General features: G+C 43.5%; 1 protein-coding gene across 1 annotated transcript in view; it reads left to right on the forward strand.

Annotated features, from left to right (window-relative positions):
- Window positions 1–27,098, forward strand: part of CIT (citron rho-interacting serine/threonine kinase) — a 1,023,678-nt gene that overhangs the window by 174,923 nt on the left and 821,657 nt on the right. Inside the window, 2 exon segments of the mRNA XM_030217566.1 lie at window positions 3,577–3,730; window positions 23,756–23,939. Of these exon segments, the coding sequence (XP_030073426.1) occupies window positions 3,577–3,730; window positions 23,756–23,939 (338 nt within the window).

Here is a 27,098-nt window from a genome sequence, read left to right on the forward strand (position 1 = left end):
GTGACTGTGTTTTGGAAGAACTTGAAAAACTTTAAGCACTGGATTTGTGAACTATTATATCGAGTGCATTATCAGTTGATAAGGTTTACCACTGTTGGACTTAATCGGCAAAAATATATATGTGTATTATGGTATTTGAATAGTTTAAAAAATGTGATGATATATGTATAAGTTATGTATGTGTGGATGAAGAATGAATGGTTAGTTGTGGGTTTTAATAAATAATGAACAATAATAAGAATTTGTAACAATATGTAATAATGAATAAAGATTATAAATAGTAAAAGTAATAGTTGTATTAGAATTTGCTTATATATATATATATATATATATATATTTTTTTTTTTGTTTGTTTGTTTTTGTTTTGTTTTGTTTTTGTTTTGTTTTTGTTTTTTTTTTTGTTTACGTTTTACTCCTGATGTAGCCTTATTGGTGAAACATGGCCACATCGGGACTGTTTGAATAAAAACGATCTGGATTTTATAGTGTCTGCTTTGGTGTTTTTCTTCTTTTTGCATTCCAGACAGATTTGTTTCTGGTGGCTGCGCCTTCGGTTCACAGGGTCCCATGACCTTTGCCATGGTAGCAGTTCTGATCTTTCATTGTGATGGAGTGGTTTTCTGCATGGACCCAGGGTTCCTACCTTTGTTTGTGTCAAGGTTCTCTTTACATCAATTGCTTGTCATGCCCCTGGAAAGCGTGAACTGCATTGCTTGGCCTGCAAGCGAGCGTTAGCCTGTCCTTGAGGTACCCAAGCACTACAAGTTTTCTTCCCACCTTTTTGTTTCCTTTCATCCCATATGAGTCACCATTGGGGAACGTGCAATATCTGTTTGGCAACAACAAAGCAAAGCAGACACAATAAATGTCTAGTAACTCAATAAGTCCACATGGAAACTTTATTGCACAAGTCTCAATGTGGCCACATTTCGCCAAATTAGCTGCATCAGGGGTAATTTATTACACAAAACAGGGTTTTCTGATTATCTTCCTGGCTGGCAGGAGTTGAGATTCCACTGCCTGCTGTTAAGACTTGAAGGTAAACCTCTGCCAGATTTCACTTTAGTGAAATCTTTAGATTTCAAGCTGTCTTGGATCAACTACTGCCAACCGAGAAGATAATCAGATTTCATAGACTTCTGTGTATTCTTCATTACATACATTCACATCTTGTTTCTGCTTTGGATACAGTGTCTGCGGCAGCTTGCCCACGTATCAATTTATTTGGATAAGATAGTAATGCAGTCTTGGTTAAGGTTCTGGAATCCGACTCCACCTACTTAGGCCTATTTTTACTTTGTCCTAGGCTATACCTTCAACGATTTGCATGTGGGTTCAGATGTATCTATTCTTCTAACCTCGCTATTGTGAGATGCAATTCGTCATTGGTAGTTTCTAGTGAGCGTGGTAGCTAGGGATTCCCCACATGTGAGAATATTAACCTGCTTGTTCTTGGAGAAAGCAATGTTACTTACCTGTAGCAGGTGTTCTCTGAGGACAGCAGGCTATATATTCTCACATATCCTCCCACCTCCCCTTGGAGTCATCTTCTATGCTATAGTATTATATTGTTGCTTCCACCCTCACGCGGCAGGTAGGAAGGCACTCGCGCATGTGCACTGGAGCCAAAGTACAATAATTTGCATCCACCAGAGAGTGATGCAATCAAGCAGCAGGACCTGACATGGATCCTTGTGGCTCCAAAGGGGCAGAACATGCCCCTTTGGTCATGCCCCTTCGGTCATGCCCCTTCAGGCACATGCCAGTGGCTGCATTCTGCAGCAGAGTCAGACACTTCTAGTTGAAGAAGGGGCCCTGAGTATGGCGTCACCAGCCACTGAGCCTACCTTGGAAGTGCCTGCAACAGCTCTAGCTCACCAGTCTTCATTCTCTCCCCCAAATAAATGCTTTTGATATAAAATTATAGCAGGAATTTACGTCTGTAAATATAGGTTGATAAGCTCCTTGGGAATTAGCCTCTCTGTGGAGTTATGATGTCAACTGTCACTCCAAGTGTGGCACAAAGTCAGCCACTATAAACGCACCGTGACTTTTCGTTTCGGTTTTCATTAGCTGTGGTCCATGTGTGTGGAGGCTATTTCGCTTAGAGGTAAAATGCTGTCTTTAATTATTTTGATTATTATATTCTGACTTGGATATTGTGGGTTTAACAGAGGGATACAGCATGCAAGCTCTGACAATCCCCAGTGGCTCTCACTGGTTCATATCCACACAACCAAACTTGAGTTTTCGGTTTCAGCTTCGGCTGAAACTTTCCGACAGCTTCTGTGGCAGTTTTGGTTTCAGCCAAAACTGAAAACAACAATTTTGGTCAGCCTCTAGTCTAAGGAAGGTAAAAGCAAAGTTTGGAAAACCAAAAAAAAAAATGATCATACTGAGATAAATAAAGCAACAGCAGCTGCAATAAAAGCAATTTATGAAAAGCTAATTTCAGAATACTTTCAGTTATGGTTTCAAAGTCAAACATCAGTTGGCAAAGAAATACCCAAATACCAGATCATAGATATAATAGGTAATTGAATTTCGCCAGTAAATAAGCAAATCAGAAACTTTATCAGTGTTATCACAATCAAGCTATAAAGCTTCTGACATCTTCAAATTTAGAACAAACTTGCTTTGTCACATCCAATTAGTAATTTGTCACCAATGAACATTAATGCATTACCCCTTTATCTCTTATGCCTGAAATGAATTGTTCATCCAAATTATTTTATGATTTACCTTAACATTTATGAACTTTAAAATAACAATACTTTGTATTTCTCATTCCGGAAATGGCGATCGCCATTACGGCATAATGTAAGCCACATTGAGCCTGCAAAAAGGTGGGAAAATGTGGGATACAAATGCAACAAATAAATAAAATAAAATCTGTATTTCGGCATGAATGCCTGCCTCAAGGATCACAGTGTCTAATGAATGCAGTTCTGGAACTTGATATGTTGCAAGCACTTCAGTGGTAGTAGCAGTAACGCGTGGAGACACTCTGAGGAGAGCTGTCAAAGGTTCAGTAGAGGAAAGAAAACAATGCATGTGCACACTGCTTTGATGGCTTTCCTTAGCATTTCTCCATGTTTACTGCTACTGCCACTGAGGTGCTTGCTGTATTTATTAGACACTGTGACCTCTGAGGCAGCATTTGTGCCAGAACATGGATCTGTGTCGGGGTTCTGCTGCTTGGTTGCATTACTCTCTGATGGATGTGATACAAAAGTTAGAGAAACACCAGTTTGACGTATTGTATTTTGTCTTTTTAATGACGGAATTCATCTCATTTATTGGTTTTGATTAAAATCCTTTTGATGTGTTCCTCTAGTGCCTCTTCTTTCCTTTGTTGGAAACCCGTGGTCCATCCCTACTCCGTTTGCAATAGACCACCTAGGTGGCAAAGGATGGCAGAGCTAATGGTTATATAGTATTTCCTTGGCAAATATTTTCTTTAGCAAGAACTGCAGAATCATAGACTCTAGAACCTAGTATATTGTATCTAACCTTTAAAAGCTATTTATTTATCAATTGTACATTTAATTAAGGATAAACATTTTTATTCCGTAGAAGTTCCTAATGTTTCCTGAGTATCCGAAGGTTAGGAAGGATTATATTGATCTGATCCAGCATCTGTTACGTGAAAAGAATGAAAGGTTAAACTTTGAGGGTCTATTTTCTCATCCTTTCTTCTCCTGTATTGAATGGAATAACATCCACAATGGTAAGTAGATGCCTTGAAAACAAACTAGAACTTTTTCAATTTGCTATGTTGGGACTTGATGGAATCTGAAAATAGCCTGCACAGTAATTGGATATAGGATCTGGAGAAAGGGATAAACTTCAAGCATTTTGAGTAGTGAGATATGAGGAAAATCACTGAACCTGGACGTTATTCTCCCATAGACAGTAAAATAGTGTCTAAGATTTCATCTGTTATGGAAAGTGGAAAAAGGAACAGAAGCTGGGCATTTGCCAGTAATAGGATGGTCCTCTGGTTAACAATGTTGATTTTAATTTCAGTTCTGCTTTTTATTTTTTTGTGTGTTCTATTTTCATGTTACTTGGTTATGACTATAAATATTGGTCCCTGAACTGGTACCATCATGTCCTCCAAAGATTAATATGCTGACCAGATACAGATTGAGATCTGTGCTAGATGATCCGAGAAGTAGTTATGTACCATATCTAGCATACCAGTTATTCCTTCTCTAGGACTAATTTGTTTGTGAGATGATTTTATGTTATGGTTTTTCCTGCCTTACAGCATTATCAATAAGGGCTATATATACTTTTTTGTTTTGAGGTGGTACAGCTCACAAGATAAAAATATATAGGTACATAGTTATGTTATCATTTTTTGTAGGTTTGTTTGTTTTTCCTTATGTTTATAGGGGTATCTATCTTATCTATTTCAAATTGCCTCCTGATGCATGTATTGTTTTGCCAAAGCATGTTGGCTGGATGATTGACTACATATAATGTGTGGCTGTATATTGTAACTGCTAAAAAAAATCCCAGGGGAGAGACAGCTCAAAAGTCAATCCCAAAAATATGTTTAGAAAAGTAGAATAAACGATGCCTAAAGAGAAAACAAATAATAAATATTTATTTATTAAAGGGTTCAATGGAAAGTTCAGTATAGGCTGCACCTGCAGCCGACAATAACTTCAGTGAGTCAGGCCACAGAAGTGGCTCACTGAAAGCTCTATACATCATGATATACTCTCCATAAAGAACTCCCAATTTTTAACTTTAGTGCTTTAACCCAATGTGGAATTTAACTCAAACAAAATATGATAATAAATGAATTTTCAAGCATCATATACCACCAGGATCTTATATAGTGAAGGGATAAAATACGTTCTCTAAGATCTACATGAAGTCTTAAAACTTTCAACTTCTTTAACAAAAAAATCAACAGAAAGCACTGGAAGTTGAAAAACAAACAGGAGCAGACTTATCTGAACTTATAACTCTGTCGCTCATTCACTGTAAGTTCCATCGAGTCGTTTAATTTGGCTGACGAGGTTTTCCCCATCCATGTCCATGAAGATTCCCAGTGGCTTCAATTGCTGTACTTGGTGCAATCAAACTATCTCGGGAAAGGGCACCCATTCTTGGTGTCTGCAGTATCTTCGGCCTGACCATAGCCCTGCTAACTGTGTTCTCTGTCCTTGCATGAAGCAGAGGACCTAGGTTTCCCAAGAAGCTGAATGAGCTAAGGTTTTTGTAGCCAAGACCGGTTCCTTGACGTCTGCATCGGCATCAGTGTCTAGCGTCACACCGGCATCGGGAGCCTCAGTAAGCATGGCTGCTTCGAGACCTTTAGACACTGGGAACAGTGAGGCGTCAAGTGGGTCTCCGCCTGTCTCGAGGCCTCCTGCTATGCAGGTCCCCCATGACCGTCCATCATCGGACCCGACACATAGGTGACATGAGGATTCGATTTAACTTGAACTGTACAGGGTGAGGCAAAAAGCGTTCTCATCAACCACTTTGAATTTCAGTGAGAAAGTTTACGTACTTATTTAGTCATAATACTTACATATTACTATTAAACATTTAATTATCCTAAGCTATATTGATGTTACTGACATTTTAGCGTTACTACCTATTAATTTTTGTGCATTAAAAATGTTTGCACTAAAACACACTAAAATAACATCATTCATATGGTACAATTAACAATGTGTCAGAATTTTGCAGTCACTGTGATTGCTGAAAGAATCCACCCCTAGCTTTAGCACGGGCTTTTAGTCACTTTGGGAAGTTCTTAACATCTTTGCTCCAAAACCTTGTTAACACAGTGTCTGGATTCTCATTTTGTCTGCTACCAACACTTTGCCCATGATTTCTGTTCTGATCCGAAATGCTTTTAAAGAAATTATTTGTAAATTATCATATCAAAACAAATTCAAATTGTTTAGAAAAATCTCCGTCACTGTGATGTCATTAACAGTAAGCTAGTATCCTGTTCCCCCCCCCCCCCCCCCCCCCAAGATAATGGTAGTTTTACATTGCAGACATTTTTCAACGTGCGAAAATCACTGGGTGGCCATTCTAAAAAGTCTGTAACTTTGCTGTGTTTTAAGATAATCTCATTCCACTCAGCATATAAACGTAGATATTTTACAGCTGTATTTGTTGTTACTTTCACATTGAAATTCCAAGCAGTTGCTGAGAAAACAGCAAAAAAAAAAACTGTCGGGGGTTACTTTTTTTTTTTTTTTTGCCTCACCCTGTATAACAGAGCTAGGATGAAGACCAAGTAGTTAAAGTAGTTCAGATTTGTTTTTATCAGTTGCATATTTTGAGCAAGATTTAACCTATGGTGCATACTAGTGCTGTCCAATTTGTCGATTCGTTTTGGATGAATCGATTAAAATCAATTTGTTTTGGAAAAAAATCAGGAGTTCTGATCTGGGATTTCCCCACCTCCTTCCTCCCTCCCACCCTCCCACACGGTGTCACCCAAGCCGCTTTATCCTTCCCTCCCGCTGTCACCCAAGATGCTGTCACTGCTTCCCTCCCTTTTTCCCTCACCCTGTCACCAAAACCACTGCAGCTGCCCAAGGTCTCTCTGTTAGCGCAGACAAGAAAGTCTCTCTATTGTCGCACAGCCAGAACAGGAATTGACATCGGGGCAGGACCGGCAGCTAAGCCAAGTAGGGAGGTTTAATAGACAGGAGTGGAAGTGAGCCGCCTATCTAGTCCACTGTAAGCAAGTAAGCCAATTTGGTTAATCTGTGTGTCCACTCCCCCGTGCACCCGTCATTGCTCAAAACAAAGCAAGCAAAGCTATGAGCTGCTGCTTCCACGTTGTTGTTCTTTATTGTTGGTCCACATCTGTAACAAGTCTAAAGCTGTTTCAGTTGGATAGGCAGTGCCTTGGGTGGAGGAGAAAAGAAATAATTGAATATCACTAAAACAGCTTCACAAATTATTGTAGCTGGTAGAAACAAAAATGATGAACTCTGTAGTTTGTGCCCATTTTTCTTCACTGTTCTATACAATGCAGATGGCCAAATTTCAGCGAGGATATCCTGTTTTCTTGATGAGTTTATTTTAACTGTTGTAATCTGTGCTACCAGACACACGCAGCGCTGAACACCTGACAGAGAGAGACAGTCCCTGCTCAATAGAGCTTACAATCTAAAAATAATACAGACAGACAAGACAATATGGAGGGAAGTACTGGGTGAGAAGGAACAAGGGGGAGGCAAATGAGTAATGGCTTGGAGCCAAAAGCAGCAGTGAAAAGGTGGGTTTTCAGCATAGATTTGAAAACAGGTAGAGATGGAGCTAGACGTACAGGCTCAGGACGTTTATTCCAGGCATCAGGAGCCGCGAGAGAAAAGGAACGAAGCCTAGGGTTAGCAGTGGAGGAGAAGGGGGATGACAAGAGAGATTTGTCCAGCGAGCGGAGGTCATGGGGAGGAATGTAGGGAGAGATGAGAGTGGAGAGGTAATTGGGGGCAGCAGAATGGATGCATTTAAAGATAAGTAATAGAAGTTTGAACTGTATATGGAAGCGGACAGGGAGCCAGTGAAGTGACTTGAGGAGTGGGCTAGTGTGGGTGTAATGATTTTGGCGGAAAATAAGCCATGCTGCAGAATTTTGGACAGACTGGAGAGGAGAGAGATGACTGAGCGGAAGACCAGTAAGAAGTAAATTGCAATAATCCAAGCGAGAGGTGACAAGGGTGTGGATAAGGGTTTTGGCAGCGTATTCAGAAAGGAAGGGGCGGATTTTACTAATGTTGTAGATAAAGAAATGACAGGTTTTGGCGATCTGTTGAATATGTGCAGAGAAGGAGAGAGAGGAATCAAAGATGACACCAAGATTACGAGCCGAGGATACAGGGAGGATGTGAGAGCCATTAACAGAGATAGAGAATGGGGGAAGAGGGGAGGTGGGTTTAGGGGGAAAAATGAGAAGTTCAGTTTTAGTCATGTTTAGCTTCAGATGGCGAAGAGACATCCAAGCAGCAATGTCAGATAAGCAGGATGAAATTTTTTCCTGGATTAAGGTTGAGATTTCAGGGGTGGAGATGTAGATCTGAGAATCGTCCGCATGAAGATGTTACTGAAAGCAGTGGGACGAAATCAGGGTACCAAGGGAAGAGGTATAGATGGAGAAGAGGAGGGGTCCAAGGACAGAACACTGAGGCACACTAACTGTAAGCGGGATAGAAGTTGAAGAGGAACCACCAGAGTGAACACTGAAAGTGCGAAGTGAGAGGTAGGAAGAGAACCAGGAAAGAACAGGACCCTGGAATCCAATTGAGGAGACCGTATCTAGGAGTATGGTGTGGTCAACAGTGTCGAAAGCAGCAGATAGGTCAAGAAGGATAAAGATAGAATAGAGACCTCTGGATTTAGCCAGTAGTAGGTCATTAGAGACTTTGGTAAGTGCAGTTTCAGTGGAGCAAAGAGGACGGAAACCAGATTGGAGTGGGTCAAGAATAGAGAAGAAAGAAAGTCAAGACAATGGCGGTGAACGACGTGTTCAAGTAATTTGGAGAGGAAAGGGAGACGGGGCAATAGTTGGAGGGACAGGTAGGGTCAAGTGAGGGTTTTTTAAGGAGTGGAGTGACAACAGCATGTTTGAAGGAAGATGATGGAATATATTGAAATTAAATGGAAGTAGAATTAAAGTCTCCTTTCATTGGGGCACATGGAATTACATCTTCATCTGTTTTATAGAAGTTTACCTTTTAGATACACAAATGGATTATTCTGTTTTGAAAATGTTTCAGGGACAAGCAACCCATTGGTTTAGCTTTGAGCAGCAGCAATAAAATCACAAAGAGAGGTTCACCTGCCGAATGTGACTATGATTGTGCCCAAAAACTCGTTTGTTTTGCGGGCTTTTGAGGAAGCTACAACAATTGCATCTGAAGAACAGTATGTTTCTGTGTATGCCAGCCACCTCTGTGCCCTCAGAAAGAATTTTTTCTGCTTCTGGACAAATTATAGCTGCAAGACACAGTTGTCTGAAGCCAGCCAAAGTGGACAAAATCATTTTTCTTAATAAAAACTGGAAGATGTAGGACTTGACCAAACTTCACTTTTCACTTGATGTAACACTGCATGACGTGCTCACACTAAAGTTTGCCTTTGTTCAATTGCTGCTGTTTTTTTTTTTTTTTTTTAACCCTGTGTGTTATAATATTAGCATGTGGGCCTCACTATTTCTATCAAGTTAAATTGAATCGAAAAACCAGTTTTTTTTGAAAGAATATAATTGTATCGAATCAATCATTTTTTTGACTGAATCGGGCAGCACTACTACTACTATTTAGCATTTCTATAGCGCTACAAGGCGTACGCAGCGCTGCACAAACATAGAAGAAAGACAGTCCCTGCTCAAAGAGCTTACAATCTAATAGACAAAAAAGTAAATAAAGTAAGCAAATCAAATCAATTAATGTGAACGGGAAGGAAGAGAGGAGGGTAGGTGGAGGCGAGTGGTTACGAGTCAAAAGCAATGTTAAAGAGGTGGGCTTTCAGTCTAGATTTAAAGGTGGCCAAGGATGGGGCAAGACGTAGGGGCTCAGGAAGTTTATTCCAGGCGTAGGGTGCAGCGAGACAGAAGGCGCGAAGTCTGGAGTTGGCAGTAGTGGAGAAGGGAACAGATAAGAAGGATTTATCTATGGAGCGGAGTGTAGGGAAGGACGAGTGTGGAGAGATACTGGGGAGCAGCAGAGTGAGTATATTTATAGGTTAGTAGAAGAAGTTTGAACAGGATGCGAAAACGGATAGGGAGCCAGTGAAGGGTCTTGAGGAGAGGGGTAGTATGAGTAAAGCGACCCTGGCGGAAGACGAGACGGGCAGCAGAGTTTTGAACCGACTGGAGAGGGGAGAGGTGACTAAGTGGGAGGCCAGCAAGAAGCAGATTGCAGTAGTCTAAACGAGAGGTGACAAGGGTGTGGATGAGGGTTTTGGTAGAGTGCTCGGAAAGAAAGGGGCAGATTTTACGGATGTTGTAAAGAAAGAAACGACAAGGCTTGGCAGTCTGTTGGATATGAGCAGAGAAAGAGAGAGAAGAGTCAAAGATGACCCCAAGGTTTCGAGCTGAAGAGACAGGGAGAATGAGAGAGCCATCAACAGAAATAGAAAACGGGGGGAGCGGGGAGGTGGGTTTGGGGGGGGAAAATGAGAAGTTCGGTTTTGGTCATATTTAATTTCAGGTGGTGTTGAGACATCCAGACAGCAATGTCAGACAAGCACGCTGAAACTTTGGTTTGGATGCAAGATGAGATATCAGGGGTAGAAAGGTAGATTTGGGAGTCATCAGCATAGAGATGGTAGGAAAAGCCATGGGATGAGATTAATGAACCAAGGGAAGAAGTGTAGATAGAAAAGAGGAGGGGACCAAGAACAGAACCCTGAGGTACGCCGACAGGCAGAGGGATAGAAGTAGAAGAGGATCCACCAGAGTGAACACTAAAGGTGCGGAAGGAGAGGTAGGAAAAGAACCAGGAAAGGACAGAGCCCTGGAATGCAAGTGAGGACAGGGTATCGAGAAGTATGCTGTGATCGTCAGTGTCAAAAGCAGCGGAAAGATCAAGAAGAATGAGGATGGAATATTGACCTCTGGATTTAGCCAGTAATAGGTCATTGGAGACTTTAGTAAGCGCAGTTTCGGTTGAGTGGAGAGAGCGAAAACCAGATTATAGTGGGTCAAGAATAGCATGTGAGGAGAGAAAATCAAGGCAGCGGCGGTGAACAGCACGCTCAAGTAATTTGGAGAGAAAAGGAAGGAGGGAGATGGGTCGGTAATTAGAGGGACAAGTAGGGTCGAGTGAAGGCTTCTTAAGCAGAAGTGTGACCACAGCATGTTTAAAGGCAGCAGGGACAGTCGCAGTGGAAAGTGAGAGGTTGAGAATGTGACAGATAAAAGGAATAAGAGCAGGAGAGATGGCATTAAGAAGGTGGGTGGGAATGGGATCAGAGGAACAGGTGGTACATTTTGAGGAAGAAAGGAGAAGTGTAGTTTCCTCAATAGTAACTTCAGGAAAGGAGGAAAGGGAATGAGGGGAAGGAGAGAGCACTAGTACATACATCTGATTTTAGTGTTCTGGTTCAAACTGCCTAACATTGTCCAGATTGGACTATTGTAATAGTCTATATCTGGGTTTATCCCAGGCCTTCTGTAAAGCTTTACAAGTAGTACAACATGCTGTGGTGCGGCTAATTTGGGAACTACAAAGAGCTGATCGTGTTTTGAGTTAAAGAAGCTGCATTGGCTTTTAGTGCAGTTTAGAGTACAATATAAATTATTAATACTAATTTTCAAGACTTTGCCTTCAGAAAATGGAAGAAGGAACCGTCTGAAAATAACAAGAAGCAGCATAAGGAGTGTCAACGCAAATGCAAGGCGCAGATAAAGAAGGCCAAGAGGGATTACGAAAAAAAGATAGCATTAGAGGCAAAAAAGCATAGTCAAATTTTTTTTCGGTATATTAAAAGCAGGAAGCCGGCAAAAGAATCGGTTGGGCCGCTGGATGACCGAGGGGTAAAAGGGGCGATCAAGGAAGACAAAGACGTAGCAGAGAGACTGAATGAATTCTTTGCTACGGTCTTCACCGAGGAAGATTTGGGTGGGATACCGGTGTCGGAAATGGTATTTGAAGCGGACGAGTCGGAGAAACTTACTGACTTCACGGTAAACCTGGAGGACGTAATGGGGCAGTTCGGCAAACTGAAGAGTAGCAAATCTCCTGGACCGGATGGTATTCATCCTAGAGTACTGATAGAACTGAAAAATGAGCTTGCGGAGCTACTGCTAGTGATATGCAACTTATCCTTAAAATCGAGCGTGGTACCGGAAGATTGGAGGGTGGCCAATGTAACGCCCATTTTTTAAAAAGGCTCCAGGGGAGATCCGGGAAATTATAGACCGGTGAGTCTGACGTCGGTGCCGGGGAAAATGGTAGAGGCTATTATTAAAAACAAAATTACAGAGCACATCCGAGGACATGGATTACTGAGACCGAGTCAGCACGGCTTTTGTGTGGGGAAATCTTGCCTGACCAATTTACTTCAATTCTTTGAAGGAGTAAACAAACATGTGGACAAAGGGGAGCCGGTTGATATTGTGTATCTGGATTTTCAAAAGGCGTTTGACAAGGTACCTCATGAAAGGCTACAGAGGAAATTGGAGGGTCATGGGATAGGAGGAAATGTCCTATTGTGGATTAAAAACTGGTTGAAGGATAGGAAACAGAGAGTGGGGTTAAATGGGCAGTATTCACAATGGAGAAGGGTAGTTAGTGGGGTTCCTCAGGGGTCTGTGCTAGGACCGCTGCTTTTAATATATTTATAAATGATTTAGAGATGGGAGTAACTAGCGAGGTAATTAAATTTGCTGATGACACAAAGTTATTCAAAGTTGTTAATTCGCGACAGGATTGTGAAAAATTACAAGAGGACCTTACGAGACTGGGAGACTGGACGGCTAAATGGCATATGACGTTTAATATGAGCAAGTGCAAGGTGATGCATGTGGGAAAAAAGAACCCGAATTATAGCTACGTCATGCAAGGTTCCACGTTAGGAGTTATGGACCAAGAAAGGGATCTGGGTGTCGTCGTCGATAATACACTGAAACCTTCTGCTCAGTGTGCTGCTACGGCTAGGAAAGCGAATAGAATGTTGGGTATTATTAGGAAAGGTATGGAAAACAGGTGTGAGGATGTTATAATGCCATTGTATCGCTCCATGATGCGACCGCACCTTGAGTATTGTGTTCAATTCTGGTCGCCGCATCTCAAGAAAGATATAGTAGAATTGGAAAAGGTGCAGAGAAGGGCGACTAAAATGATAGCGGGGATGGGACGACTTCCCTATGAAGAAAGATTAAGGAGGCTAGGGCTATTCAGCTTGGAGAAGAGACGGCTGAGGGGAGACATGATAGAGGTATATAAAATAATGAGTGGAGTGGAACAGGTGGATGTGAAGCGTCTGTTCACGCTTTCCATAAATACTAGGACTAGGGGGCATGCGATGAAACTACAGTGTAGTAAATTTAAAACAAATCGGAGAAAATATTTCTTCACCCAATGTATACTTAAACTCTGGAATACGTTGCCGGAGAAAGTGGTGAAGGCTGTTAGCTTAGCAGAGTTTAAAAAGGGGTTAGACGGTTTCCTAAAGGACAAGTCCATAAACCGCTACTAAATGGACGGGAAAAATCCTGAATTCCAGGTATAACATGTATAGAATGTTTGTATGTTTGGGAAGCTTGCCAGGTGCCCTTGGCCTGGATTGGCCGCTGTCGTGGACAGGATGCTGGGCTCGATGGACCCTTGGTCTTTTCCCAGTATGGCATTACTTATGTACTTATGATGCAGCTTCTGACTACTTTACAACAGGTTCTGAGAATTTATGATCCCGTCACGTTTCCTGAAGTCAGTAGGCACTTAGTAGCGAGTACAGCCTTCTCTGGTGTTAAATATGCAGATACCTGTGACAGTGTATTGTCCATGTCTGGTCCACTTTTTTGGAATAAACTGCCTGGCAATGTTCACATTTTAGCATCGCTGTGCAAATTTAGGAGAAGGTTAAAAGCATAGTTGTTTGTGCAGGCATATGTTGAGTTCTGTTATATATGTTGTATATTTTAATTGTTTTTTTTTTTTTTTTTTTTACCCGCTTAGATAACAGGCTGGCTATAAATGCAATACATAAATATGGAGTGGAGGTTGAGAGTTCCTCTAGGGCTGTGGCCCAGGTTGCAGATGTAGATGAGGGCAGTGCTTCTGAGTTCTCCCAAAGGTCCCTTGGGGATTCTTTGGAGGAGGCTGATCCTTGCCCCGATGGGGGAGATGACCCCTCTGCAGCATGGCTTTTTCGCTCAGAGGAGTTGCCTAACCTGTTAGTTCAGGCTATGAGCATCTTGAGTATTTCCTGTCCGGAGGAAGGCCCTCCTTCAGCCTCGGCGGGTTCCGCTATTATGTTGGGAACCAAGCGCCGTTCCAGGATCTTCCACCTCCATGAAGCCATGAAAACTCTAATTTCGGCTCAATGGGATTCTCCTGATGCGAGCCTCAAGGTAGCCAGGACCATGACTCGTCTGTACCCTCTGCCAGAGGGTGAACAGGAGGCCTTGCACTGGCCGGCAGTGGACTCTCTAATCACTGCTGTGACAAAAAAGACGGCTTAGCCGGTGGAAGGTGGCTCTGCCCTTAAGGATTCACAGGACAGGAAATTGGAAGCGGCTTTAAAGTTAGCCTTTGAAGCGGCCGCCTTGAGTTTGCAGGCCTCGGTTTGCGGCTCCTATGTGGCCAGGGCATGCCTGACGGTGGTGCAGCGGGCCTTCCCCCTCGGATCCTTCCTTGAGGGTGGATTTGCCGGTCCTGGAGTCGGGCTTGGCTTACTTGGCAGACTTGCTGTATGATGTTTTGAGAGCCTCGGCTAAAGGTATGTCTCAGACAGTCTCTGCCCGTCGATGGCTATGGCTTAAGCATTGGTCAGCTGACCATGCCTCCAAATCCCGCTTAGCCAAGTTGCCTTTTAAGGGCAAGCTGCTCTTCGGGGTTGAGCTGGACAAGATCGTGACGGATCTCGGCAGTTCTAAAGGCAAGAGGTTGCTGGAGGTCAAGGCAAGGGCCAGCAGTGCTCACCCTGGTTCCTCTAAGGGCCGTTTTCAAGAAGCCCGTCGGTATCGCCTAGGCAAATCGGGCTCCTCCTCCTCCTTCAAGCAGAGGTTCTCCCCGAAGCAGCATTCCTTTCGCAGAGACCGTCGCTCAGGAGCTTCTTCCTCTGGTCCTCCCCCAGGGTCTCGTATCCAATGACGGAGCCCTGGTCCATGGCCCAGAGCAGATAGGAGGAAGGCTGTCCTCTTTTCTGGGCGAGTGGGCCAGGGTAACTTCAGACGCTTAGGTTCTAGAAGTCATCAGAGTCGGCTACAAGTTGGAGTTCTGCTGGCCCCTGAGAGACGGGTTCGTGAACTCTCCCTGCAAGACTCCCCTCAAAGTGGCAGCAGTTCAGCAGACTCTGGACAACATGCTCCGCCTTGGGGCGGTGGTCCTAGTGCCCGTAGAGCAGCATGGCCCAGGACGTTACTCCATTTACTTTGTGGTGCCAAAGAAAGGAGGCTCTTCTCGGCCTATTCTCGACCTCAAGGGAGTCAATCGGGCCTTGCGAATACGGCATTTCCGTATGGAGACTCTCCGCTCCATGATTGCTGCGGTACAAGAAGAATTCCTGGCATTCTTAGACATCAAGGAAGGTTATCTGCACATTCCCCATCTGGCCGCCTCATCAGCGCATCCTGCGCTTTGCAGTGCTGGGCCGACACTTCCAGTTCAGAGCCCTCCTGTTCGGGTTGGCTATGGCTCTGCGGACCTTCTCCAAAGTGATGGTGGTCATTGCGGCTTATCTCCGCAAGGAAGGAGTGCAAGTCCATCCCTACCTGGACGACTGGCTGATTCGAGCTCCCTCCTTTGTGGAATGTGGGAGAGCGACGGACAGGGTCATTGCTCTTCTGAGCTCCCTGGGATGGATTATCAACCGGGAGAAAAGTCAGCTGCGCCCGATTCAGTCCCTGGAGTATCTGGGTGTTCGGTTCGACACCCAAGTGGGCAGAGTGTTCCTGCCGGACAACCGGAGCCTCAAGCTTCAAGCCCAGGTGGGCTGGTTCCTAGCCTCCTCAGCTCCTCGGGCTTGGGATTATGTGCAACTGTTGGGCTCCATGACGGCCACGATGGAGGTAGTGCCCTGGGCCAGGGCCCATATGAGGCCACTACAGCACTGTCTTCTGCGGCGCTGGACTCCGGTTTTGGAGGATTACACAGTTCGCCTTCCCCTGGACCCGTCGGTGAGAAGGGCGCTAAGTTGGTGGCTGATGTCAGACAAGTTGTCAGCCGGTACGCCTCTCACGTCCCTGGAGTGGATTGTTGTTACGACGTACACCTGCTTGATGGGCTGGGGAGCCCACTGCCTGGGAAGGACAGCGCAGGGGATATGGTCGCTGGCGGAGGCGAAGTGGTCCATCAACCTCTTGGATCTTTGGGCCATTCGGTTGGCGCTTCAAGCGTTTCTTCAGGTACTGATACTGAGGCCAGTTCGAATCCTGTCAGACAATGCCATGGCCGTGGCCTATGTCAATCGCCAGGGAGGTACCAGGAGCGCCCCCCCCTAGCCAGGGAGGCCATGAAGTTATGCCAGTGGGCAGAGACGAATCTGGACCAGCTGTTGGCGGCTCCCATTGCGGGAGTCCCGAATGTCGAGGCAGACTTTCTCAATTGCCATACCTTGGATCCCGGAGAGTGGCAACTGTCTGCACGGGTGTTCTTGGAGATCACGAAACGCTGGGGCATGCCGACCTTGGATCTGATGGCGACCTCGGCCAATTGCCAAGTGCCGCGGTTCTTCAGCAGAGGACGGGACCCTCGATCTCTGGGAGTCGATGCTCTTCTCCAGCAATGGCCGGTACATGAGCTTCTCTACGTGTTCTCGCCTTGGCCTGTGCTGGGCAGAATTCTCGGCCGGGTGGTCCTGGTGGGTCTGGACTGGCTCAGTGTCCTTGGTATGCGGACCTGATCCGGCTTTCCGTAGACAGTTCTCTGCGGCTCCCAGCGGAGCGGGGCCTCTTACATCAGGGTCCCGTGGTGATGGAGGATCCCTCCCCCTTTGGTCTTACGGCCTGGTTCTTGAGCGGAAGCAGCTGAAGAAGAAGGGCTTCTCGGACAAGGCCATCGCCACTATGCTGAGAGCACGGAAGCGCTCTACTTCTACTACGTACGCCAGGGTATGGCGTACCTTTGTATCATGGTGCGAGGCAGGATCCCTGTTGCCCTTCACGGCGCCAATTGCTTCAGTGTTGGCGTTCCTGCAAGAAGGTCTGGAGAAAAGGCCTGTTCAGATCTCTTAAGGTCCAGGTAGCGGCTCTAGCTTGCTTCAGGAGTCGCCTGAAGGGTGCTTCCCTGGCTTCTCAGCCAGATGTGGTGCGTTTTCTCAAAGGGGTTAATCACCTACGCTTTCCTCTGCATTCGATAGTGCCTACGTGGAATCTCAATCTGGTGCTGCGGGCCTTGCAGAAGCCGCCCTTTGAGTCATTATCGCGGCTGTCTCTGAGGGACCTGATGTTGAAAGCGGTCTTTTTGGTGGCAATCGCTTCAGCCAGGAGGGTTTCCGAGCTCCAGGCGCTCTCGTGTAGAGAGCCGTTCCTGCGGTTCACGGAGGCAGGAGTGTCTATTCGCCCAGTGCCTTCCTTCCTGCCCAAGATTGTTTCTCGCTTCCATGTGAATCAGCAGCTTTGTCTACCCTCCTTCTGTAGGGAGGATTATCCAGAGGAGTATCGTGCTCTCAGATGCCTGGATGTTAGACGAGTTATCAGATACTTCGAAGTGACCAACGATTTACGGAAGTCGGATCACCTGTTTGTGCTGTTTGCGGGCCCCCCTAGGCATCTAAACTTACCGTGGAACCTTGGGTCAAGGAAACGATTGCGGCGGCTTATGTGGACGCAGGGAAGGTGCTGCCTATCCAGCTGAAGACTCATTCTACTAGAGCACAGGCGGCTTCAATGGCAGAGTCCAGGTCCGTTTCCTTGGAGGAGATTTGCAGATCGGCGACTTGGGCGTCGGCTCATACCTTCTCACGGCATTATCGCTTGGACGTGGCAGCACGGGCCGAGGCCCAGTTTGGAGCTTCAGTGTTGCGTTCTGGGATTTCCATGTCCCGCCCTGGGTGAGTACTGCTTGGGTACATCCCACCAGTTTATGGATTGATCTGCTTGATGATATGGAAGGTAAAATTGTTTCATACCTGATAATTTTCTTTCCATTACTCATAGCAGATCAATCCATAGTCCCTCCCAGATATCTGTACTGTTTGTTCTAGTTCAGTTATATTTCAGGTTCAAGTTTAGACTTCAGTTCCTGTTCAGGAGGACTTCGAGTTCAAGTTCTTTCACTTGGATTTCCCTGGAGTTGGGACGACTTTGTGTTACAGTGAGCTGCTGCTTCTTTCCCCCCGTTTTGACGGTGGTTGGATTCATAACTAAATTATGCCGGTGCTCCCTCCCGCTTTGTGCGGTAGTAGGGTAGCTTTGTTTCCCTCTCGCTTTGGCGGTGATGGGTTAAGCCAGCTCCTCCCGCAGCTGCGGGTGCAGGACATGCCAGTTCCCCCCGCGTCGACAGGTCTGGGTGCCCCCCCCCCCCCCTTCGGCAGTGGTTGGGTGGCGGAGTGTCCCTTTCTGGGTGTAATTCTCTGTTTGGTGATTCCTGCGGATGGAGCTTTGATATCGACTATACTGAGGATTTCCTGGTAGCACATGACCACATATAGAGAGGCAAAAGATTGTTCTCTATCTCCACCTGCTGGTAGATGGACACAACCCACCAGTCTATGGATTGATCTGCTATGATTAATGGAAAGAAAATTATCAGGTATGATACATAATTTTACCATATAGTTCCTTAGCGTCCCTCCGGACCGGCCCAGAAAGATACTGATGGGTTGTGCTCGCCTTCCAGTAGGTGGAGACTGAGAATTCTGATTCTCGTGAGAGCCAGTAAGAGCCTTGGCTAGCTATAGTAAGATCCAGTATTCTCAGTCTCTACAGGTGGAAGGTGGTGAGCCCTTCAGTCTTTTATACTTCTTATTCTATTTCTGTCTATTTTGGCTACTTTTAGCTTTAGAAAAAATGATTTACATTATTTAGTTCATTTTTCTGTGTAACAGTGTTTTCTTTTCTTTAAAAACCTTTCTAAGGAGGATGAGGCCTGTGGAGGTTCTCTTACTGCTGCGGGGGTGTCGCAGTCAGATGACCGGGTCCCTCCCCCCACAACTACCTTTTGACCTTGGATTTTAGTGCATTTTAATGTAATTGGGTCTTCACTGCTGCACTAACCTAGGAAGAGACAGCCGCTTTGGTTTTGTGAACCCCCCCCCCCCCCCCACCAAAAAAAAAAAAAAAAACCCCTGCCAGATGAGTACAGCAGCTCAAATTCTTCTTTGCTGCGTCTATATTTTAGCCAGTGTTTAATTCTCCTGCTTTTTTGGGAGCTCTTTGTTTAGCCAGTTTCTTAAAAAAAAACAAACAAACAAAAAAAAAACCCACAGCATGGCAGAGAAGTTGCGGCGTTGTATGGTATGTCAGCGCAGGGACCTCATGTTGTCCTGGTACTTGTAAATTTTGTACTGCCAAAGAGGCTCCAGTGCTTATTTCATAGTTGGGGTGTGATTTGGCGCTCTGCTTTTTAATTCTGGGCATCGCAAGCGGGAAGTGCCATTAGACAATCGCAGCCTACCACATCAGAGCTCGGTTCTTCAGCTCTAGAAAAGTCCCCGGAGGTTTCTTTCTTGCTGGGGGGGAAGGGGGGGGGGGCTGAACTTCAAGGGGGGTTTCCTCCCAAATTTGTGGTGTAAATGTACAGAGCATTTTTAATGCATAAATCGGATCCCTCTCCTGTACTTCCTTCTGAAGGGTCAGGGGACCTCAGATCTTTATTTATTTTTATTTATTTGCTGTACTTGTATCCCACATTTTCCCACCCATTTGCAGGCTCAATGTGGCTTACAAAATGTTATAACGACATTCACATTAATAGAATAAGAATTTCAGAATATAAATATAGAAAATGTGCATAAAAATATCATAGCAATCATATTAACGGAATAATAATTTCAGAATTATTACAAACTAGTAAAAAAGCCCCGTTTCTGATGCAAATGAAACGGGGGCTAGCAATGTTTTCTTCTGTGTGCATGTGGGAGTGTGTGTGTCCCTGCCCTCTGGGCTCTCTCCCCTCCCCCCGCCCCCCTTCACTGTTACAGAGCCAGCGATTTGATTTCGTGCTCTGCTGTTTTCCTTCACTGACTGTGTTACAGAGAGGGCGGGGCAGACACTCATAGGGAAACCGGATATCTCGCCCCCTTCACACTTCCGGCTGGAGGCTTCATAGAACGTTGGTGTTGCTTTTTATATAGAGAGATAAAGGTGCATAAGTATATCATGTAGGAATGGAAGTGGGTAAATAGATCTTCTCTCAAAAGACCTATGGTTGACTGGGCTTTAGAGACAGATGCTGACATGGATTTGGATCCTGAGATGCCTTTCCTTGAGGAAGACCTTAAGCAGCAGGTTTTTCTGAGGAAACTATTCCTGGTGATTTAGTATCAGACACTCTCCCTCCTGGGGAGGATCCTTCTGTAGTACGTATTTTTGAAAAGGAAGATTTGCAGGAGCTCATAGCTTGTTGGTCTCTTCTACATTAAATTTTGAAGAGGATTCAGTAATCGGTCAGGAGCACAAGATGGATCTTTTGGTTAAAGGTATTAAGAAAGCTGGTAAAACTTTTCCTATGCATCAAGACACGAGCTATCATCCAAGCACAGTGGGATATACCAGACGCTCAGTTTCGACTCTCAAGATCTATGATTCGTCTTTATCCCGTTCCTGATCCAGACAAGGCTCTTCTTACACCTTCTGTAGTTGATGCAGTGGTTTCTGCTGTTACCAAGTGCAATACCGTTCCCGTGGATGGAGGCACAGCACTAAACGATGTACAAGATCGGTGTATGGAATCTCTTTTAAAGTCTTCTTTTGATGTCACGGTTCTGGTGGTCCAGGCACTATCTGTGGTTCTCTGGTAGCCAATGCTGCTTGTTTTAGATGGTCCGAGCGAGTATTGGATAGGTCCTCTGATGACTTCTCTTTAGTGGATGCTGAAGTGGCTAAGATAGAGATGGTATCAGCTTTCTTAGCTGATACCATAAGTACATATAAGTAATGCCACACTGGGAAAAGACCAAGGGTCCATCAAGCCCAGCATCTTGTCCACAACAGCGGCCAATCCAGGCCAAGGGCACCTGGCAAGCTTCCCAAACGTACAAACATTCTATACATGTTATTCCTGGGATTGTGGATTTTTCCCAAATCCATTTAGTAGTGGTTTATGGACTTGTCCTTTAGGAAACCGTCTAACCCCTTTTTAAACTCTGCTAAGCTAACCGCCTTCACCACGTTCTCCGGCAACGAATTCCAGAGTTTAATTATGTGTTGGGTGAAGAAACATTTTCTCTGATTTGTTTTAAATTTACTACACTGTAGTTTCATCGCATGACCCCTAGTCCTAGTATTTTTGGAAAGCGTGAACAGACGCTTCACATCCACCTGTTCCACTCCACTCATTATTTTATATACCTCTATCATGTCTCCTTTCAGCCGTCTCTTCTCCAGGCTGAAAAGCCCTAGCCTCCTTAGTCTTTCTTCATAGGGAAGTTGGCCCGTCCCCGTTATCATTTTAGTCGCCCTTCTCTGCACCTTTTCCAATTCTACTATATCTTTCTTGAGATGCGGCGACCAGAATTGAACACAATACTCAAGGTTTGGTCGCACCATGGAGCGATACAACGGCATTATAACATCCTTACACCTGTTTTCCAAACCTTTCCTAGTAATACCCAACATTCTATTCGCTTTCCTAGCCGCAGAAGCACACTGAGCAGAAGGTTTCAGTGTATTATTGATGATGACACCCAGATCCCTTTCTTGGTCCATAACTCGTAATGTGGAATAGCAATACTCATTCAGTCCATGTTCTATCATTGGCCAGAAAAACCCCTTAATCCTATCAATTTTTATTTAACTTATTTTTCATTAAAATAAAGGGCACTTATCTTTCCATAACACTGTTAATCTTCATAGCGCACTCAATTCCCATTTGTAGATAGACATACACAGAGAGCAGAAATCGGGGTATGGGAGGCTATAGCCTTCCACCTTGAAGAAATTGCAGCCCAGCGTAGAAAGAAATGGTGAGGTGATGGGGAATCTAGCCCTCACCACCCAATGAAATGGTTGCTTGGTAGGAAGTGAACATGCAGGGAAGCTAGGCCTTGCCACCCAAAGAAACAGCAGCCTGGTGTTGGTATTTGAAGCCTCCCCTCTTCTTCCTCAGCTGAGAGGATGTAAAGATGATAGCGTGGAGTCAACAGAGCCAGTGCTGGGAAGTCTGTAGTGGGAGAAGAACAAATGTGTTTGACACACCCTACATCCACATACACTCCTCACAGTTGTGCCCCCAACACACCCACTCCACATTCTCCTTCTACTCCCATGAACTCAGCACACCCTACATCCACACACACTTCTCACATTTTCTTCCAACATACCCGCTCCACATTCTCTTTCTTCTCCCACATTCTACAATCCATACATATTCCATTCCATACCCCTCCACTACCAACCCTCACACAGCGTGCACACTGCACCCACATTCCTCAGAGGTCCCCAGGCACTCACTTGTACCCTCCGTAGACATGCACAGAAAATTCACTTCACCACATGCATACATAACCTTTATATACATAATCCCCTATCACATACATACCTACACATCTTGTGTATCTTTCTCTTACATCCACAGTAGTGAGGGAGCTTTCACCACAGGACTCCCCGTTGAGTTTCTCAAACAGATGAGCCTGAGTATGACAACAGAAGAAGGGGAATGTGACATTGTCACAGTGTGTGCACTTGCCAACTTGTTTGTTTTTAACAGCTAGATTGGGTGTTAAGTGATTAGTAAACATTATTTTAGATTTCTTTTGAGCAGTAGTTGTGTAGTTTGTAGATTTTGCCATCCTAGTTAGAAACAACAAACAGCAGTAACAGCCATGTATTCTTCATTTTAGTCAGATTCCATCTAAGTGTTTTATGAATGTTGTGAGATTTGGCCTAATACACAAAGCATGTACATTGTACAAGTGGGGAATCTGCACTGCAGGGGTGAAATTTCTGCCCTGCTCATCTCTCATCAATCCTTCAACTCAAGAGGTCTATACTGGAGCCATGGTAACGGTTTAGCACACCACAGTTTGGTCTGATAACAATGCACAGTGTACCAGCTGCAGCTCCTTAAAGAAATGGTCTGCAGAAAAGAAGCTCAGATTTGCTGTGACTGGGGGACTGAACAGCTGTAATATAAAACCTTTCTGCAAGTAGCATAGTGTAATGTATTCTGAGTTGTGCTGCAGAATTTGCCTGAAATCCTTTTTCATATATGGGCATTGGGTCCTATGTCATTTAAAGCAACAGTAGTAGTGTTTTTTATATTTCACAAAAATCTGGAAAGATAGAAAAAATAAGTAGTTATATATATAAAGCTCAAGGATTAATTTTAGATCGGATGTGAGTGTGTAAGAACAATATTGTGGTTGCCTTTAACCATTTAACATAATTTTGATGTTCTGAGTGGTGGTAATATTTTTTTATATGGTCATCTCTTTCCATGCTAGTTTGTTCCTTATCCCGCTTTTGTCACCAAACACATCTCATACAAAATGAAATAACCAAAACTATTGAAATGCATCTGAAGCTGCAACATGTGTAAAACCTTCAGAAAAAAAAAAAATTGCTGATTTAATGTCAGTACTGTGGTGAGCACACACTGCAGTGTTGCCAGACTTTCAATAACTGAATACTAGGTTTCTTTCTGAACTAAGGATTGTTGCAGAAAAATCTTTCATTTGGTTGCAAATAAATGATGTTAATGTCTTTTATAACATTTATATTTATGTGATTGGGTTAAAATAAAAGGATTTTTTTTTTACTTATGATTTTCTCTCTTTAAAGATCTGGCAGCTGAGGAGTTAATCTCTTGTTGCTGTAATAGCATTTGAGAGCAGTGACTCAGTCTGCCTTAGAGATGGAGAGCAGGATCTGTGATACCATTCAAGCAGCATATGAGTAGGATTACCTACTCATTTTGGTGGTAATTTCTCTTTTCAGCTGTTCCACCATTTGTTCCTATACTGAAATGTGACGATGACACCTCAAATTTTGATGAACCAGGAAGGAATTTGCAAAATGTATCCTCTCCGTGCCAGTTGATAGCAGCAGGTTTCTCCGGTGAAGATTTGCCATATATCGGTTATTCATTCAGCAAGACGCTGGGGGCTCTCAATAGATCAGTGTAAGTATGAATTACTGCCTAACTTATAAAAGCTGTAAGAATTGGAAGAAAAAAAGATTTTCTAGCACAGATTTTGCTCTTGGTGAGGTCCTCCTAGAAACGTCTTTTATTGCTTTTACCTTTTGCCATTTAACATCATTCACCATTTAGCATGTGCGGAAGACAAGTCATTTTCATTCTACATCTAGGAACATTAACATTGGTGATTTATTTCTTTACAGGGATGTTTGTTTTTTACTATATCAAGTATTTTTAAATGAGAGCAATAATCTTACGTATATCAGTGAAATATGTTGGGGAGACTTCATAACTGATACTTCCTTGAGGGAGGAAAAATCCAGAGATACTTAATGCTGAAAATGTGTACTACTAGGTATAAAATCAAAGACAGGCTTGAGGTTTTCAACTTGAGAAGATTTGGAGACTATAAATAGCATCTCTTAAAAAAAAATCCTCCTAACTGAGATGAAAAGGTGAGAAGCAGGATATTCAGCTGGCTGTTTACTGCTACAAAATCAATCTTTATTCATTTGCTTGCTTGTGTTGTAACTTTACTAAATTTAGAAGTCTAAATATTCTCTTCTAGCAGTTTGAATTTTTGACATATGTTAAAAGTATTATGAGCCTGATCTCACCTCACAGTTTAAACAGGACCTATGGATTTTACTTGAGGGAGGCCTTGTTATGAAATAATCAAATTGCTGGTTGGGACTGAGATGTAAAATCAGATCTCTGTATATTGCAGAGCAGGGGAGTTTGAGGAGGAGTGAGACATGGAAGAGATGAAAGATGGTATGCAATGCAGGGGCACTGACAATCTTTGTGGGAACCATGTGCAGTAATAAAGGCTTCTGTATGTATAGCTGGAAATGAATGGTAGAGGTTCAGTTCTAGAACAGAAGAAAGTGCATCAGGTGATGCTCATACTTTTACAAAAGTGTGTGTGTCTGGTCTGTAGATTAAGATCTAACTTAAATGAGTGTTGGGGATCCGTCAGTGTACCTAAATCTTTTTTTTTTCTCTTTAAGGTCACAAGGAAAATTTGAAATAAAAATAAAGTCAGGACTGTAGTGCATTAGCAGGCCTTTGTGAGGCCTAAATCAGAAACAGGAGGAGTGTTGTATCTCAGTTCTGACCTACATCCATAGAGTTGTATGGTGAGCATGAAGTACTGGAATAGCAGAAGGCAGTGTTGATCAGGATTTTGGTTCTCGGCAGAGCCATGTAGGCCCAGGCCTGCAATTCCAGAAGTGTTTACATCTGAAAGTTACAAGTACTTCAGTATGCATAACAATAGTTTTGCTGCTATTTGCAGTTTTTGTATATATGTAGATGGCAAAACAGAAGCACAATCATTTGACAGCTTTATAAACATACTAATCTGCTTTCATCTTTAATTTGCAAGCATTTTTTGTAATTGTTATTTATATAATAGAACGTAAATTTCTCCAATCAGTTCAACAATTGTGTATCCTAAAAGTGAACTGCTGTATCTATCATATATAAAGAGATGTTTTACGATTGTTTCTCTAGACTTGACCCTTTAAATAAGATCAATACCTCATTTATAGAGGGTTTCCTTTGATATTAGGCTTATAAGAAATAAATCAGCTATTGAGAGAGCCATTGTTGAGGTTTCTGTGAGATTAATTAAAACTGGGTTGCTGAACTAATAATGAGAATGGGTTGGATGAGGGAAGTGATAGAGCCTTGGATGAGGGAAGTGATAGAGCCTTTTTTTAAAAGCCTGCAGGAGAGCATGTGTATTTGTCAGCAAGTACATTGGGATCAACTTTCACAAATATACACATAATTAACAGCACTTACCAGCAGCATCCATGTGTAGCTGTTCCATTTTATAAACATACACATGTTCCATCACTATTACACTAGCATCATATTATATCTCTGTTATTTGAATTTCAGTGCTATTAAATGTGTATATTTTTGATCCTGTTTCATGGTAGTCTTATTAGGTTTCAATTTGCTGTTTCAAGTTTTCCACTTTTTGTATTTGTTTATACTTGTACATTTTACTATTGTTATGCTGTAAAATTGTGATGTTAAACTGTACCTTCTGTACATCGTCTTGGGTGTATCTCTTCATAAAGGCGGTTCATAAATTCAAATAAATAAATAAGTAAATGTATGTGCAGCCAATTAAGCAGCGAAACCACAATTTTAATTTGGTTTCATTTTGGAAGCGGAAATAATCTACATGGGATTAAGTGAAGTTGCTTATCTGTAATGGAGGTTCTTCAAAGACAGCAAGGATAATGCAGCCACACCATTGGTGATGTCATCCGATGGCTGCCAAAACGGAGCTGCCTTCTCTAGCTGGGACATGCTAGAGACTTCAGCCTTGTCCTGCTACACTGCATCTCATGTAATTTTCAGGGCAACACAACATGTTTGCTCTCCCTCCATAAAAAAAAGAAAAATAAAGAAATACAGAGCAATTATTAACATAGCAAGACGGAATAGCTGGAAAGCAGACTTTATATAAAGGACAACTTAAATTGTTAGTACTCTTGTGATAGAACTCTCAGCATCTTGGCTTACCCAAAGGGTCTCGAAGAGGTACTGGCAAGCTTGTCTTAGCTAGCACAGCTTGCACTTTCAACAGGTAAGGGCTTATTAAAAGTACTAGCGGACCTTGGCACTTCATGTTCAGCTGTCGCTCTTTCAGTTATGTTTGGATCTCAAAACGCCTGTCTAAGGGTTCCTTTTCAGTTCCACTTGCAAAGTCTGTTAGGGTGGACACTTTGGAGACCACACCAGAGGTTATAAATTCCCCACTGACTACATCCCTTACTGAATTGCTGACATGATAAGCGCCTGTTAGTCACCACACTTGATTGGTAAAGGGAGTCTGTTACTGCTACTTCCTTGGTCTGCATGGCACACTCACACAGAACTGGAATTGCATGTTCCTTAGCGACAGCAGCAGATGAATCCAGAGACTAATGGGTTGTGTTAATCTACCAGCTGGTGGAGATAGAGAGCACTGAACTGAAGTGTCATAATAAGATATTTTCCTAGCCCAGTTGGTATTTAACTCCAGCAGGCAGATGGACGTTCTCATCAGGGCTGGTGCTAGGGTTTCTGGTGCCCCCCTGCAGCCTATTAGTTGGCGTCCTCTACCCATCCAGTATCTCT

The sequence above is a fragment of the Microcaecilia unicolor genome, chromosome 11, assembly GCF_901765095.1.
Source record: "Microcaecilia unicolor chromosome 11, aMicUni1.1, whole genome shotgun sequence".
In the NCBI taxonomy this organism is placed as follows: Eukaryota; Metazoa; Chordata; class Amphibia; order Gymnophiona; family Siphonopidae; genus Microcaecilia; species Microcaecilia unicolor.